Genomic DNA, 15,484 nt, shown 5'->3' with positions numbered 1-15,484 from the left:
AGATCTACCTCACTGGATGTTTGCCAGGCGGACTGTCGTTGTCAAGCTTTTCGGTGGTGTTTTTTGGTGTGTTTGGGATCTGTTTTCTTTTTAACTGTGATTTAATAGAGTCTCTTTCCCTTCCCCATGGACTGAGGAGGAGTTTGGGTCTGTAGATCAGTGTGTGCGGATGGAGAAGCCAGGCAGTGCCATGGGAACAGCTGCTAGAGCCCATTTTGGCTCCTCAACTCCAGATTTTCCCCCAGCCTGGTGGCTTTTGAGGACTGTCCTCCATTTCTCTCTCCTGTTTATGCTCCAATGTCCCCTCCCTGCTGTCCCAATGGGAACACTCCAGTCTGCCCCATGTCCAAGCCCTCCCATTGCCTGCGGGCTGGGATGTTGCACAGGCTCCCAGCAGGCTGGTGCCGTGTGGCTGGGGGCTGGAAAGCCAGGATGGGGGTCCCAGCCTGTTCAGGGGGACATGGCAAGAGCAAACAGTGGCCAGTGAGGTTGTTGGGATTGAGGATAACCTCAGTCTCCCCTGCCCTAACTCAGCCTCAGGCAAAAGGCTGCTGTGACCTCCTGGGACAAGGGCCCTGGTGCCAAGGTGGACCCAAGTCCAAGGGAGGTACAACTGCTCCCTCTTTCTTCTCCCTTCCTGGCTTCTCCCAGATCCTGGCTCACAATGGCTGGGGGAAACTCTGGATCCCTGGTTTTGGGGCATTAACACTCCACTTGCAGCCTGGGGGCTGGCTGGAGCCTTCCTGTGCTGGCATGTCAGGACACGGGTGCTGTTCCTGCTGGGTTTTAGGTAGCAATAGGTTTAGGTGCAGAGCAGGGCTGGAGCAGACGGGGAGCACCTACTCCATCCTCACGGATGGGGCTTGCTGAGGCTGCCGGAGCCCAGTGACCCCTCTGAGGCTTTTCTCTGCCCTGTGGCACACAGGGGATGGAGAGCGGCTCCTGGGCTGCCTGCCCTGCTCCCGTAGTTGTAATGGTGAGGTGGTGGTCTCTTCTTGGGAGGGTGTGGGGAAGGACTTTGTAAGTTCTTGACTAGCAACGGGATCTGTACAAAACTACTTCAGCAAAACAGCTTTTGGCTGAACGGGGTAAATGCAATAAGAGTGCGCTGGGCTGTGTCTAAGCCTTGCGCCTCAGCCCTGCTGCAGTGCTGTTGGGGGCTCTTGGCCTTCCCCTGGCACCTCGGTTGTGGCAGGGAAACTGCTGCCCCCCCCTTATTCTGTCTTCAAGAATCATGTAGGACCTTTCCCCCCCCTCCCCTTGCCCCCTGTTTAATGGTTTGGTGGTTTTTCTGCTAGATGTCTATAGTGTATGTCGAGACCTCTGTCAAACTTCCCGTTTCTCTCAGTATTCTCCTTGATTATTGTTTACAAAAGAGGAAAAAAGAAGAAAAAGGAAAAAAAAAATATATAGCCAAAGCATCCAATAGGTTATGGATGAGGGAGAGAGGATGTCCTCTGTGTGCTGTCCCCACACAGAGCTGCGAGGGACAGGAGCTCTGTAACCATCCCTGTCCTAGGCTGAAGTAAATGGCTTAGAGAATCACTCAGGTTCCCCCGGAGCCAGCGTGGTACCGGGATCCAAGAAAACAGGGAGTTTTATTTGTAACGGGAAGCCACGCTGGGGAAGATGGGCTCGAGTCACATCTCCTCCTCCTCGCTCTTCCCATGGTGGCTCTTCCCGTGTCTTGACAATAATGAACTAACTTGCTGCATCATCACCCCCCCTCCTTGCCCATGCTCGGCTCGCAGGCACTGGGCACTATGCATTAGGGGCCAGTGAGGCTGCACACTCAGGGTCCTGCTGGAGCACGGGAGCGTTTGAATGTATGATGAGGAGAAGACGTCCCTCCCGAAGGGGTGTCCCCGGGTGCGAAAGCCTCGACTCCCACGATTGTCTATGAGGAGACGGAAGAATGTAATAATCCATGTTTACTGCTAGCAACCAAAGCGTAGACTCTTGGGGGTTCATGAAGCGGGAGGGAGGGAGGGAGGGAGGGAGCAACCGGGGTGGGTGCTTCCCAACGAGGTTTCCCATTGGAGTCCCTGCAGCGGGATCCCCAGGGCCTGCTGCTGCAGGTTTTAACCCCTCTGTTTATTTTAATTTGGTTTTGTACCAACTATGTAAAATGTGTTGTTTTTATTTCCTTTTCTGGAATAATAATAATAATAAAGACCATGGGCAGTGGCTGCTGGTGATGCTCTGTGTGTGGTTACTCTTGCCTTCTTCCTCCTTTGCGGTTGAGCCCAGACCCAAACTGGTGCTGCCTGTGCAGAGGGAATGGGGATACCCCAACCTGCAGCCCATAACCAGCCCCCCATCACCACTACGGCCTTGCCGTACGGGCCCTATAACCACCCCAGTCCCACCCGCAGCTTGCAGCGACCTGCCAACACCCCAATGGCCCTGGCACGGCCCTGTCCGCCCTCAGCCCCCCCCCCGAACCGATCCTGCCTCAAAGCCAAGCCCCGGACCCAGCCACCGCCGCCCGCTCCCATCATCTCACGGCGCCACCGCGCCTGCGCGCCAGCCCCAGCCTCGCCCCGCCCCGCCCTGCGTCACGGCGCCTGCGCACGCCCCCAGCCCTGGGCGCGGGCGGGTGACGTAGGCGGAAGGGCACGTCACCCTCCGGTGAAGGCTGAGGCGGCGCCGCTGGGAGAGGTAACGGGCGGTGGCGGGGCCGGGACCGGGACCGGGACCGGTGACCGGGACGGGTGACCGGGACGGGTGACCGGGACGGAGCTGGGCAGCCCTTTGGGGCTGTGCTGTGCGGTGGGAGGTGTCTCCTTCCACCGGGTGTCACCCACCGGCGACCCCTTCCCTCCCCTCAGGGAGCAGGGGGAGGCCTGAAGGCCGCCCCCAGAGCGGGCGCTACGCGCGGCCTTCCCCCCCCCTTCCCCCGGTACCTCCGCCCCTCCTCGCCCCGGGGACTGCGGCGTGAAGGTCCTGCGCCCACGGGCTGGGCGGGAGCGGGTCGTGTCGTGTCCCCCCCCCTCGGTGCGCTGTGTCGGTGTGCAGGCACGGGGCGCCTGTGTGAAGGTTGTTCTTTAGGGTGACTGTGTGAAGGGTGGGTTGCTTCGACAGCGGTGGAAGAGGAGGTGTTTTCAGACCGAGCTGGTCAAGGGGAGCCTTAAGAGCTTTAGTAACAGAGGCCGAGGTTCAGCAGTTCTTTGCCTTAATGTTTTGTGGTTGCCTCTGTGGCTAAACGCCTCTTCCTGAGGGAGGAGGTAGAGGAGGCCCCGAGGAAAATTAATGCAATCAGTGTAATTTGAATCTCCTCTGGTCCCTAGATGGGTGGCTGGATCTGGACTGTTGCTCCCACAGCTCTCTGTTCAAAGCTGCTTTGCCCACATTCTCAATATTTCTAGCTGAGGGAATTGAAGGTTAATGTGGAAGCTCAGCAGATTTGATAACTCAAACCAGATCTTGGTATTTGATGTGCAGATAATGTGGTAAAACCCCCAGTGTTGTTACAGCTCTGGAGCTGAAAGTGCTCCTTGTGAGGGAAAAGCCGTATCAGTTGTGACACAAGTGCAGGGCAGTTGGTGGTGTAGAGGGTTGCATCATTTGAAGGATTTCTAGCAGCTCCCAACACAAAAGCATTGAAGGTCAGTTTGTGCTGCTGCCCCCCTGTGATGTTCCTGGTGGTTGCCCAAACTGGGGGTCCCAACCCACCAGCACCGTGGCTGGAAGATGCAGTATGTGGGTTTTCTTCTTGTTACCAAAGAAAAAAGAATCCAAAGAATCCACTTTGCTGACACACACTGGAAAATTCCAGTGCCCATTTCTGAGCTCCTCCGGGTTCTGCTTATCAAAGTACTTGCACAGATGATAGAAAGGGCTCCAAAGCAGCTAGTCAAAGCTTATTTTCCTAAGGTGATCATCTGTAGTGTTGCTTTGGGCTCAGATTCTTCTAATCCTTTTATTTTCATCTTCCCATTGAAAAAGAAAAGGAGCTCTTGGTAAAACATGTCATGGATCAGAGAGGGCGAGCTGACCATCATAGAGAGATTTTGTGCCAACATCATTAAGGTAAGGAATTAATTTGGTTACCTGTGGTAAGGGGCTGGGAGGTTCGTCAGGGTGCAGAGTGGAACTGCCTTTGTGGCTGCTCTGTTCTAGAAAGGCAGTGTTCTAGAAAGGGTATGTGTTGGTGCTGGCACTGGATGTACATCGCTTAGCATTCGAGGACAGATTACTTAAGCTTAGCCTTGCAAATGAGCAATGCTGTAGGCAGTGCTTGCCAATAATGAGCTTACACTCCCAGGCTTCCATGGTGTGTGCCCTTGCTGATCAAGGTGGGGCATGGAAGGAGAAGGGAGAGAAGCAAGATGGTCGTATTATGAGTGTTAAAAAATTAGACTGAGTTTCTCTTGGTTAGAATAACAACTCACTGGTTCCAGGAAGATTCTTCTGCTCAGCAGAGTCTTAAGACTGGTGATGATGTCCTTGTGAAAGGGTCTGGGCAGACCTCATGGAAAGGAATACTCAACTGGGAGAAGGTCTTATGACTTCCTTTGTTTTCTCTGAAGTGTCTGTGAGAATGTCCTTGTACTCTGAAATAACAAATACTTGCAATAACAGCAGCATAACCCTGCGTGCACCCCTCCCCATGGCTGCAGAGAAGCAGCTGTGGCACTGCTGCTTATGGCTGTTCTCTGTTACATGACAGAAACGGGGAGGACCAAGCTGCTGTTCAGTTTAGGCAGGTGTCAATACCGACATGCTTTTTAGAGAGCCTAAACTGGGGTTAGCAAAGGGGTCATTAGCACTGTGCTCCTTCCACCTCAGGACTTGAATCTAGGAGATAACATTGCAATCCTACAAACAGGCAGTGCTGCCAGGAATGGTGGCACTAAACTCTCTGCAGTGCAAGATGCCAGCTTGGCTGTTTGCTCTGTTGGGTTTCTCCTCATTTTCCAGGCAGGTCCAATGCCCAAGCATGTGGCCTTCATCATGGATGGCAACCGCCGTTACGCCCGCAAGTGTCACGTGGAGAGGCAGCAGGGGCACTCGCAAGGCTTCGATAAGCTGGCTCAGGTGGGAGGACATTTGCTGCCTTTGAGTTGTGTGTTGAAAGCTTGAGCCATGTTTCCTGGTGTGTTGTGTTCCTTTTTCTCACGGGAGTCAGGCCTGTGCTTGGAGCTGATGTTAGTCAGCAGGGTTCCCAGCTTCACCTCCTGTCTGTCTGCTGTCTTACAGAGTCATTCCCATCAGCTTTTTTTTTTTCCCTTCTGTTTTGCACTCGATTGAAATATCCACCTTGCAGATCTTGAGGCTTTAATTCTGTGAAACAAGTTGAATTTCTTTGAAAAGATTTTGAAAGGTATGGTATTAAATAATTCATAGTGTTATCTGCAAGAGTTGCTTTCCCCTGGCTGGATTAGTCCCATATCTGTTACGGATTCTCATCCGTAGAAGTGCTGTTTTCTCCCTGTTCTTTAAAATGAATCTGAAATTCTCATCAAGTAGGTTTTATTGTCAGCTTTCTGTGGTTGTTTCTTATAATCCAGTCTTAGCATAGTGGAAAATAACAGGAAGGTTATAGCAGTGGAGCAGCTGGGTCTTGCTGACCTGATTGTCTGAGTCTGCTCATCCGGCTTCTGTTTTTCACTCTGTTTTGTCTTCTTGCAGACACTGCGGTGGTGTTTAAACCTTGGCATTCGGGAGGTCACTGTTTATGCCTTTAGTATTGAGAACTTTAAACGCTCCAAGGAGGAGGTGGATGGACTAATGGATTTGGCAAGGCAGAAATTTAGCCGCCTACTGGAAGAACAGTAAGAATCTTGTCATGTCTGTATCCCACACTGTGGAACTAAAGCAGAACGTGATCAGGAGTTGTTTACAGAGATGTCACTAGTTGTGAAAATGGATTAAACGAAGGAAGCCTTTTTCTCCAGCCAGAGTTTTGGATTGAGGGACTGTGCCCACCTGGATGGGATGTACAGCTCCTGAGTGGGCACAGTCCCCATGCACGCTGGGTTTGTGTCTGTATCCTATGGCTCACTGCAACAATCCCATGCAAGCAGCTGGGACAATGCAGCTTTCAAATAAGCACAGCACATTAGGAATAATTCTTGCTTAGCAGAAGATGCTTTGTACCTTGTTTCCAGAAGTCTCAAAGCCTTGTCTTAATCTCTGTCACAATATTCTTGGCAGATCAGAGTTCAGCTCAGCAACTTGAGTGTGGTAACCTGAGACTTCTACATATGGGCACACAGTGTGTTAAATCACTTGTTGGAGTTGGAGAACTAGTTAATGTATTGTGAGTAGATGAAACTAGTAGAGGTCTTGGTGAGCAGGGAGGAGTGTTACAGTGCTGTGTAACACTCAGTGGGTATGTTGGTTTGTGTTGTGTAACTCAGTGGGTATGTTGGTTTCCCCATGCCTGACTCGTGCACAGAAGGTGTCCTCATCTGGTCAAGGTAAATTTGAAAGGCAGCAAAGGAGCACAGCTGGAAGGAGGGAGAGGATAGCTGGGTGTGCTGGTAGGAGTTGGGAAGATCAGGGCTACCTGAGCACTGCAGTACTCTGTGATTCAAAGAGGCCGTTTCCCTACTTTCTACCCAATGCAGCCCTTCATCAGGGAGTTTGTAGCAGAAGACAGACAGCAGCAGAAAGCCATAAAATCCCATGGGATGTCCTGTCTGCTGAGAATACTGCTGGAGCAGGCATGGATGATTCCCCGTCTCCTCTCATGTTCACTCCACCACGCTCATTGATACATTAATCTTTCCTTGCACCAGGAAGTAGCTGTGCCACTCTGTGGGTGACCATTAGTCATCTTAATTTTTAATTAGATTTAGGTGCCAAGAGTCTGTGGTTGTATTCCATTTTCCATGTGGATTTTCATAACTTCAGGTAGGAATGCCTAATCTGTGATCATTTTCTAGGCCTTTGATTACATTTGTACCTCAGGAACTTGCATGGGGAATGATCAGTTTCCCTTCATGAACAGTTTGGGATGGTCAAACCTAAGGCAGCTTTGCACACCTGAAAAACATTTGGTCATTTTGCCTTTTTCTAATTCTGAGCTGTGCCTGCTGCTTCCTGTCTTCATCTGGCTGAACAAGGCAGATCTGGCACTTGGGAAGTAGAGACTGATCTGTTTTCTGTAGTCCTCACTCTTCTTGTTGGGTGTAGGGAGAACCTGAAGAAACACGGTGTGTGCATCCGTGTCCTTGGGGACCTGCCACTTCTGCCCCTGGATATTCAGGAACTGATTGCCCAGGCTGTGCTGGCAACAAGGAACTACAACAAGTAAGTAACACACAGCTTGAAGTAGCTGATACATCTTCTACCTGAAGGCTGAGGCTTGGCAGACATGCTGCACCTTTTTATGTGCTTTGTCCTACAAGCACGTGTAACTGATGTAGATACTCCCTCTGTCATCTGCTGGACCTTCCTTAGGTTAGCCTTTCACATCTTTCTCTTTTCAGATGCTTTCTAAATGTTTGCTTTGCATACACATCAAGACATGAAATCAGCAATGCTGTCAGGGAGATGGCATGGGGGGTGGAACAAGGACTGCTCGAACCCAGGTAACTCTTGTCTTTCTCTGAGAGGCTTCATAGATGAAAACTGCCTCTCTTCCCACCTACGCTTCGTTACTAACCCCTCAAAAGCCAAGTGGCTTTTAAAGAGATCTCATTAAACCAGTAGGACTGGAACAAATGACTTAAAGCTACGATGCAATGTTTGGTTTTTATTATGGCAGTTACCATGGCGATAGATACACAACCAAGACGCAAGAGAAATTAGGTCTGTGTCTTAAGCTAGTTTAAATGTGAAGGCAGATTTTATGCCACAACAATTGGCTGCTTGGCTGGCAGTCTTAGCTATGAGGTCAAACAACAGATAAATCATGAATACTAAACTGTTCCTCCACCCTGGAAGAGATGGAGTAGTTAGTGTTGTGCTCTCTGCTCCAGATGGAAGCCCTTATAGTCTGGTTCCATCACAGGAGCACACGGGGGATGCTTTGGGGGCTGAAAGCACATTTGAACTAGCCTGTGGAACAGACAGCAGTGTCCATCAGAAGCAAGTTGATGACAGGCTGTGGTACGGCTCCACCACCCAGTTTTAATCTGCAGTCCTGTGTTTAGAAAGAAACCAAACCCCTCAGTAATTCTGATTTAGCAGTGCCACCTCTGTTGGGTCAAGAAAGTGATCTTAGTAAGATATCTCAGTAAGATGCCTCTGTCTTTCTTAGTGACGTGTCTGAATCATTGCTTGATAAGTGTCTGTACACCAACAACTCCCCTGACCCAGACCTCCTGATTCGAACCTCTGGAGAGGTTCGACTGAGTGATTTCCTACTCTGGCAGGTAAAGTCTTTGTTTTCTTCTTGACATATTCCAGCTCTATATCAGAGTGTTCTGCTGACTTCAGGCATGAGCTGACATGAGGGCTCTTAAACGCTCTCTGCCAGGGGTTAGGTAACTTCTTGGATGGGCTAAGTGCTGGGGCATCGCTGAGGAACCTGTTTCTCACAGTTCTGTGATTGCCTAAAATACCTTGCAGCATGAGTCTGACACTGTATCATCCTAAAAACAATAGGAACTCACAAATTAGTCTAGCTGACAGCAGCTAAGGAAATCATGAATTGTTCATCCTTTGTGCCTCCCATTTATGGAATTCCTCATTTGTTAGTAAATTCCTGGCTTTAATTTAACCTGGCGACATGTTTCCTGGGATGAGGAAGATTTCTACATCCCTGGGAGATGTGTTTGCGACATGCCAGCTGGAGGTGTAACCCTCTAACATACACGTAAGGTACATGCTTGACTTGTCACACCTTCAGAAGTTTGTTAGAGTTTCATACTGAAACAAGGCCCCAGAAGATGTGTTCTAAGGCTGGCATAGTCAAATCCAGCATGACGAGGCTGGTAAGCTCAAACCTAGCAAGTTCAGAATGCATCTAAAGCTCATGTATTTGGGGTTACAGTATCGAAAGCCACTTCCATTTCTCTCTTCTATGCTAGGCCTTATTGACTTCTTTGTAACCCAGATTTTGCAGGAGAACATTTGAGTTGAGCTGCTTTACTTAAGGCTAACATTTTGTTTTATATGTACACAGCCAAAACCCAACTGCCTTTAAGCAACCACATCAAATGTTCTTGTTCCAAGTTATTTAACTGGCAGGTTCACAGAAGCTGTCTGGCCTGAGTTGTGGTTGCCTTTCAAGGCACCCCCTCTCCTCCCTGTGTTTTTGGAGGACCTGTACTCTTGCCTGTGTCATGGATTACAGCACGAGCAGCAAAGGAGAACGTGTGATTGTGCTCCTGCTCTGCCAGCTCACACACCAGAGCAGTAATGCAAATTTCCCTTTGCTACCAGTTGTGTGTGTCCTGATGGCCCCAAACTAGGAGGAAATCGTGCTTTCAGGATGATTCTCTGATGCCAAGGAAAATGTCCTTATGGTGGTGATTGTATAGAATTGACATAAGTTTCTGTAGCATCACCATTTCAAGAGCCATACAGAGTCCATTAAGGGTTAGATATTGTAGTAATGGTCATAGGAACACTTTTACCTGAAACTTTGAGGACCTTGATGGCAAGAATAGGTTTTTAATTTGGAAACTTGAATCATGCAGCATTAGAATCAATTCAGTGTGCCTTGTGGGTTCATTAAGCAGTTTAAATGCTATGAGTGGGCAGTAAGGAGCAACACAGGATGTCATTTGATTAAATGTCATGTCATGTCCTGATCCTCAGTTCATTTGTTATTCCTTTCACTCAGCTTTTGGTAGTCCAGTGTTGCTATTTTAATTTTATTACAAGTCTGTGATGCTTAAACCTATAAAAATACCTCTGTGAAGGCCAACATAGCATTAGAAAGAATTCTGCTGGTATCTTTGCAGAAATGGATGGCTGGTGTCCCAGCATTTAAAAACTAATTGGAAAGACTCTACATTGTGTAATTTCAAACTCTCCTGGCCAATATTTATTTCATTTTAAGTAGAATCTGATAACACAGCTTGTGTAAAATCTTTGTGGAAGATCTGGCATAGTCTGACCATTAGAGCTGCATCTTGATGACTTTTCCCTCGCTACATAACTAAATTATTGGTGATCTTGCTTTCTGCAGACATCCCATTCATGCCTGGTGTTTCAGTCAGTCTTGTGGCCGGAATATTCCTTTTGGAACTTGTGTGAGGCTATCCTTCGGTTCCAGATGAACTACAGTGCTTTACAGGTAAGGGAGCTGAAGAAGGGTGGAAAGCTCAACACAGCACAGCAACGTGCTGAAGATCAGGTGAGAGTGTGCCAGGTGGGAGCAGAGGAACTGTTCATTCAGTGTGGGTAATCTTGTTTCAGTAGCAGGTAATGTTGGATGTGTGGCTTCTCCTGTACCTGTATGGTTTGTTGTATCTTAGTGTGTGGCCAGACTCCTCTCTTCTGAGGAATACCTAAAATATCTGAAGTCACCACTGTCTCTATTACTCATTGCTCATTCCACCAGCTGGAAGTATCTGTCTCCACTCCTCAGCTGACAGGACAGAATAAGGAAGCACTCCTGATTTGCTACAGGATAAAATCAGCCAGTTCAACTCAAACCACTTCATCAGTGGTTTATGCAAAGACTGCTGAGTTCACTGTGGAATGAGCAGGGAGAATCTGCATGCTCTTCCTCCCACTCTATTGCTTTTAGACTTGTTACAAGTAGGTTTAGAGTTTCCTTTCTGGGAGCTGAAGTGAGGCTGCCTGCATTGTGAGAGTGGACAAGTGTCCTCTTTCTGGTGGGTCCAGATGTGCCTACTTGAGGTTGTTCCTGTTGCTTGCTGTCATTGTTCCTCTCCAGTCTTTTGTTGTGAGTTCTTCCTGACCTGGTGCTGATAAGTCTGGCCAAGTTAGTAGTTATTTAGTAATCTGGTTATTTTTAAGCAAAACAAATTTGGGAGCTGGAGCTCTTGATGGGGAAAGGTGAGGGGCACCAGCTTGAGCACAGAAACAGCAGTGAGTGGCAGGAGGAGGAATTTATTGTGGTGACTCTTACCTCCGCTGTATCTGGTTGCTGAGTGTGTCTGTTCCTTAATTATTTGGGTCCTCTCCTTTTAAAGACAGGCATTATATTGCCCTTTTCTACCTTCAGGGACCTTGCTCACCTCTGAGAGCTGTCAAAGATTATAGACAGCTGTGGTTATGCAGGTCCAGTCAGTCTGGAAGCGTCCAAATTCTCCACGCCCTTAACCTCTGTAATTCCTATTTCTGCCCTTTTCCTACCAGCAACTCATTATATTAGTACAACTAATGACAATTCACCTTCTGCATGAAGAGAAAAGCAAAAAAGGCAGTAGTGTTTGTCGTTGACATCAGCTTGGCCTCTGTCTTGAACAGTGTTGAACAGTAAGGTTACTGTTCTGCCTTTGCTCCTAGTGCTCATTTCTGATGGGTGACAAATGCTGCTTCTGTTCTCAGATTGTCTCGTCTTTTCTTCGTTCTCATTTGTGGCTATGTGTGTTCATGCTATGCTATTATCAAGGTTTCTTATTGTCCAGCTTTGTTCTTTGGTCAGTTTTCTTGCTGTGAGATCTGCTTTGCAGTATATAAGGCTGCCCTTTTCTCAGGGGTTGCAGTCCAGTTGTGCAGGGAGGAAATCTCACTCGAAGGAACTGATCAGATTTAGGACCTGGGGCTCAGGGGTTGATTTGCTGAGAAACCACAGGATATAGCAGTAGCTGTGTCTGCTTTGGGAGAGTGCTGCTGTGTTCAGGACACTGGAGACAGTTACAGTGTGGATGGGCAGCTGCATGGAAGGTTTAACGTGGTACATAAAAAAAAGCCCCGACCACCTTGATTTGGAGGTGTTGGCAAAAACTATCCTCCTTCCATCAACTCACAGCATCACCTTTAATGGCTGTCTTCATTTCCCACTTAGCCTGCTGCTCAAGCGAGTCTCCTAGCTGGTTGTTGGTCTCCACTTAGCCCCAGGATTAGCTGTAACTTGATTTTGATGTGTGGTGGACCCAGGAAGAGGGTGCAGAAGTTGATTGGCAAAGCTGGCCTGTGGAAGGGGTCATGCCAAGCCTTTCCTGGTGAAGAGGCAGAGTTTCACTCTGTTCAGGGGTGGAACAGGCTGATGATCTCTGCATTTCAACTCAACAGAGCTGCAGCATGGAGTGCTATCAATTCAGTGGGCTTTCTGTAGCTAGGGATATTTCCACTCTTGTTCCCAGCACAACAAACGCTAATTTACAGTGCCAGAGCATAGACTGAGGCATGGCGAAAGTGTGGTGAAGAGTGAGTCAGGCTCTCATTAGAATAATTCTTTCTTGCTTGTTTGAAAGGCCAGCACTCCCCAGTGAGTGTGTGTGTGTGTGTGTCAGGTTATGTCGCAGTGACCAGTTCTTTCTAAAACTGGAGGCTGCAGATGTGTGTTTGCTGTTGGAGGCTGCAGGTTATGAAATGTGCAATAAGAAGAAATCCCAAAGTGATGCTCTGCAAAAATATTCCAATCCTTGAAGGGTAGGCAAGGGTAGCTGCTGCCTCTACCTTTCTCCTGCCCATCCTGCTGTGTCTGGAGCCAGGACATTATTAGATCACTAATAATGGTGAGCCCACTCATGCTTTATGCTGTAGCTGATTTAGCTCAATACCTGATCATCTGCTCAAAGAATTGCCCCATAAATGACTGCTCTGAATCCTGTAACCCCTTTCAGATGCCATGTGAATAGGATCAAAGATTCTGCAGTGACACTGGTGAGGATAGATTGTGTGTACGTCTGTGGTTTAGAAGTCCCCCTGTATGCTGTTCCTCTCCAACATCTGAGGGTTTCTGCAGAATCTGTGTGACCTTTAACTATTTTGCCTAGGAGCTGATGCTGTGAGCAGACGTGGCTCCTGGGGGGAAGGTCCAGAAGCGTATCTCTCTATCTCTTTATAACCAGTCAGGCAGGAGGAGGCACATGCAGGGCCACCCTTCATTTAACCTGCAGCCTGATGGCCCAAGCAGAGGCTGTTTCTTCCATAACCTATGCTGCTTGACCACAGATGAGCTAAAAGGCATGCTAAAGTGCTAACATTCTACTGCTTTTCACTCTAGAAGGCCAGAGACTCCTACATGGAGGAAAGGAGGCGACAGCAGATGGAAAGGGATCAGGCTTATGTGGCAAAGAAGCTGCAGCAGGAGGGGGTTGCGTCCCATGGAGACTGTCGGCGCCGATGGACACTGTTGCAGAAATGCACTGCCATGAGGGAGGAAAGAATCCAGAGCTTCCTGCAGGCACTGGAGCACAAGAGAGCGGACTTCCTTGAGAGATTGTGTTTGGTGTCCGCATGACACAGGTGCTGGGTTCTTCATGGGAAGACCATTTTAATCTGTGTTAGAGGGAACAGCTGCTGCCCTGAGGGATTCACTCGCTGTGAGGATGAGGGCTGCTGTAGGACTTGTCCCTGCTGGCCCTGACCAAGGGCAGGGACAAAGAGTACTGTGAACCCTTCTAGTTCTGTGAATGCTGCCGAGGAAGGCAGTGCCGTCCTGACTTGCCTCCCTGCCTCTGGTGATGGAGAATAAGCACACCCCACTGTATCTCTGCTGCTTGATACTTTACAGGTCTGGGGGTTTTGGTGACAAGAAGTTACCTGAAACGAGCCTCTAGTTGTGTTTGATTCCTCATGAATTGGCCCAAGCAAACCGATTCAGTCCTGTTAAATCAGTCCAGACTTGGAATTCTTTCCATAGTGAATCTCTGTGGAGGTTTCCTCTGCTGTCCAATAAAGGGAGCCTTGCTTCCTGCAGGGAGAGGGTAATTCCTGGTGTGGAAGGAAGCCTCGTGCCAAGCAGCAGCAGAGATACTTCCCACTGCCTACTTCATGAGAGCATCTTGGCTTTTCCCGACCTTACTGTGCTGGTTTGGATCTGCTCTTGTCTTCCAAAGAGCTAAAGTGAGGTGGTGTTTTACCTTGCTGTAAAGGTAAAAAGATACTCCTAAGTCTTGCGATCCCTTCTGAGCACTGTGTGTTGGGAAAACCCAAATGCCAAAGATGCTGATGATGAAGCTGGCTATCAGTGCTTAGCAAAGGCTCTGAGCAGGCAAGGAAGAATGACTGGGAATTAAATTCACGGCTCAGAATACAGTACCAAAACCAACCTCTGCCCCCAGCCAATATGGTTTTGAAGGATTATTTAACTGATTGCAGTGGGAGTGGCCAGAGCAGCTGTGGAGAGTGGTTTGTTCTCAGAGTTCCATTGGCAGGGACATGGGCTAGCTTATTTCCAAGCCCATATCCACCTCTGATTTCTCCTGGTTTCCGTCCCCATGGTCAAAATACCAGAAAATGTCTCGATTTGTGTTTCTGATGCACATAGAGGTGCAGCAGTACCAGCTAGTGCTGGATTTCAAGTGTTCCTTTTTACCTCCAGGTGAAAGCTAGGAAAACACAGTCAAAAGGCTTGCCAGTGCTGCAAACCCAGCACTTTGTGATTGTGAAGAGGATAATTATTGTCAAATTGTGAATAAAGCCTGTTCATACCGATCTTACTTAAACCCCAAGCTGAACATCTAAAAGTACGTAGAGCTTCTTATCCTAAGGTGTGACGAAGTTGCTCTCTGCATCTACTATGATATTGTTTAACCTGTGGCAGACTCCTCATCTGATTCCTGTTAGACTGGAAACGATTTGAAGGCTGTGTTCTCTTTACAGTCTGGTGTGAGCAGTTTGCTGCTACCCCAAGGCTTGCCTGAGTGAAGCTCCGTGCACGTACCTCCTCTTGCGTAAGTAGCAAACAGTAGCTTAGCTAAAAGCATGGTGAGATGATGGGAGCTGTCAGTTGGAAACTTCTTTTGCTGTTGTTTTCCTTTTCTCTGTCTTCACCTTCCAGGAAGCTGTTTGTGGAAATAGTTTGCTCTGCATGAGATGGAGCACTCTGCAGTCTGCTTGGCCAGAGCTGTTTTCTACCCGAGGATGTATTTTTACCTTAAAAAGGGGTTTGGTTGTGTTACGATGCTGTAGGTGACCAAAGCTGCAGCGGTGGTTTTCCACACTGTAGCACTACTGTTGCAAGGGTGGGAACTGAAGAATCTGGTTTACAGAAAGCTTGTAGGGAATCAGTTAATCCCTTTTATAAAATAGCCTTTGCTGGAGTTAGGGAGGAGAAAAATGCCCTTCACATAGTGGAAAAAGGCTTGAGTTACCTGATGGTTTGCCCCACCTGCATTGGTTAATCCAGTAGAATGTCAGGTCTCTGTTAAGCCTTCCAGTTGGGGTTGGCCATGAGTTACACAGACAAACTCTGACTTCCAGGGACGCATCTTTCCAGTGAACCTTGGTGGCAGTTGTGGAAATACCAACCAGGAGCTGATGGGAGACCAAGGGCCTGTAGGGACAGACCAGGGGGAATGGCTTGAACCTGCCCGAGGGGAGACTGAGCTGAGCTCTTAGGCAGAAGCTCTTCCCTGTGAGGGTGCTGAGGCGCTGGCACAGGGTGCCCAGAGAAGCTGTGGCTGCCCCGTCCCTGGCAGTGCTCAAGGCCAGGTTGGAC

At 48.7% G+C, this 15,484-nt stretch overlaps 1 protein-coding gene across 6 annotated transcripts; it reads left to right on the top strand.

Annotated features, from left to right (window-relative positions):
- The first annotated feature begins 2,569 nt into the window (after positions 1 to 2,569).
- On the top strand, positions 2,570 to 14,984 carry DHDDS (dehydrodolichyl diphosphate synthase subunit). Of its 6 annotated transcripts, none has more exons than XR_009726572.1 (11): positions 2,573 to 2,661; positions 3,949 to 4,032; positions 4,924 to 5,040; positions 5,635 to 5,777; positions 7,144 to 7,260; positions 7,440 to 7,541; positions 8,213 to 8,327; positions 10,091 to 10,198; positions 13,046 to 13,287; positions 14,647 to 14,717; positions 14,825 to 14,984. XR_009726572.1 is itself a non-coding variant. In XM_061360706.1 (10 exons), the coding sequence occupies exons 2-9, from the start codon at positions 3,970 to 3,972 to the stop codon at positions 14,689 to 14,691; spliced, it is 810 nt and encodes a 269-aa protein (XP_061216690.1). In that variant the 5' UTR covers positions 2,570 to 2,661; positions 3,949 to 3,969; the 3' UTR covers positions 14,692 to 14,717; positions 14,825 to 14,984. The 6 variants fall into 6 exon arrangements, 4 of the variants coding, with proteins under 4 accessions (XP_061216690.1, XP_061216689.1, XP_061216687.1 ...); XR_009726571.1 differs by having other exon boundaries at positions 14,535 to 14,717; XM_061360706.1 differs by lacking the exon at positions 13,046 to 13,287 and having other exon boundaries at positions 2,570 to 2,661.
- The last annotated feature ends 500 nt before the right edge of the window (positions 14,985 to 15,484 follow it).

Source organism: Neopsephotus bourkii, unplaced genomic scaffold, assembly GCF_033783945.1.
Source record: "Neopsephotus bourkii isolate Nb327-2 ecotype Australia unplaced genomic scaffold, CSIRO-AGI_Nbou_v1 NB_1036, whole genome shotgun sequence".
NCBI classification, from domain to species: Eukaryota; Metazoa; Chordata; class Aves; order Psittaciformes; family Psittacidae; genus Neopsephotus; species Neopsephotus bourkii.
This window is presented reverse-complemented; position numbering and strand designations above follow the sequence as displayed.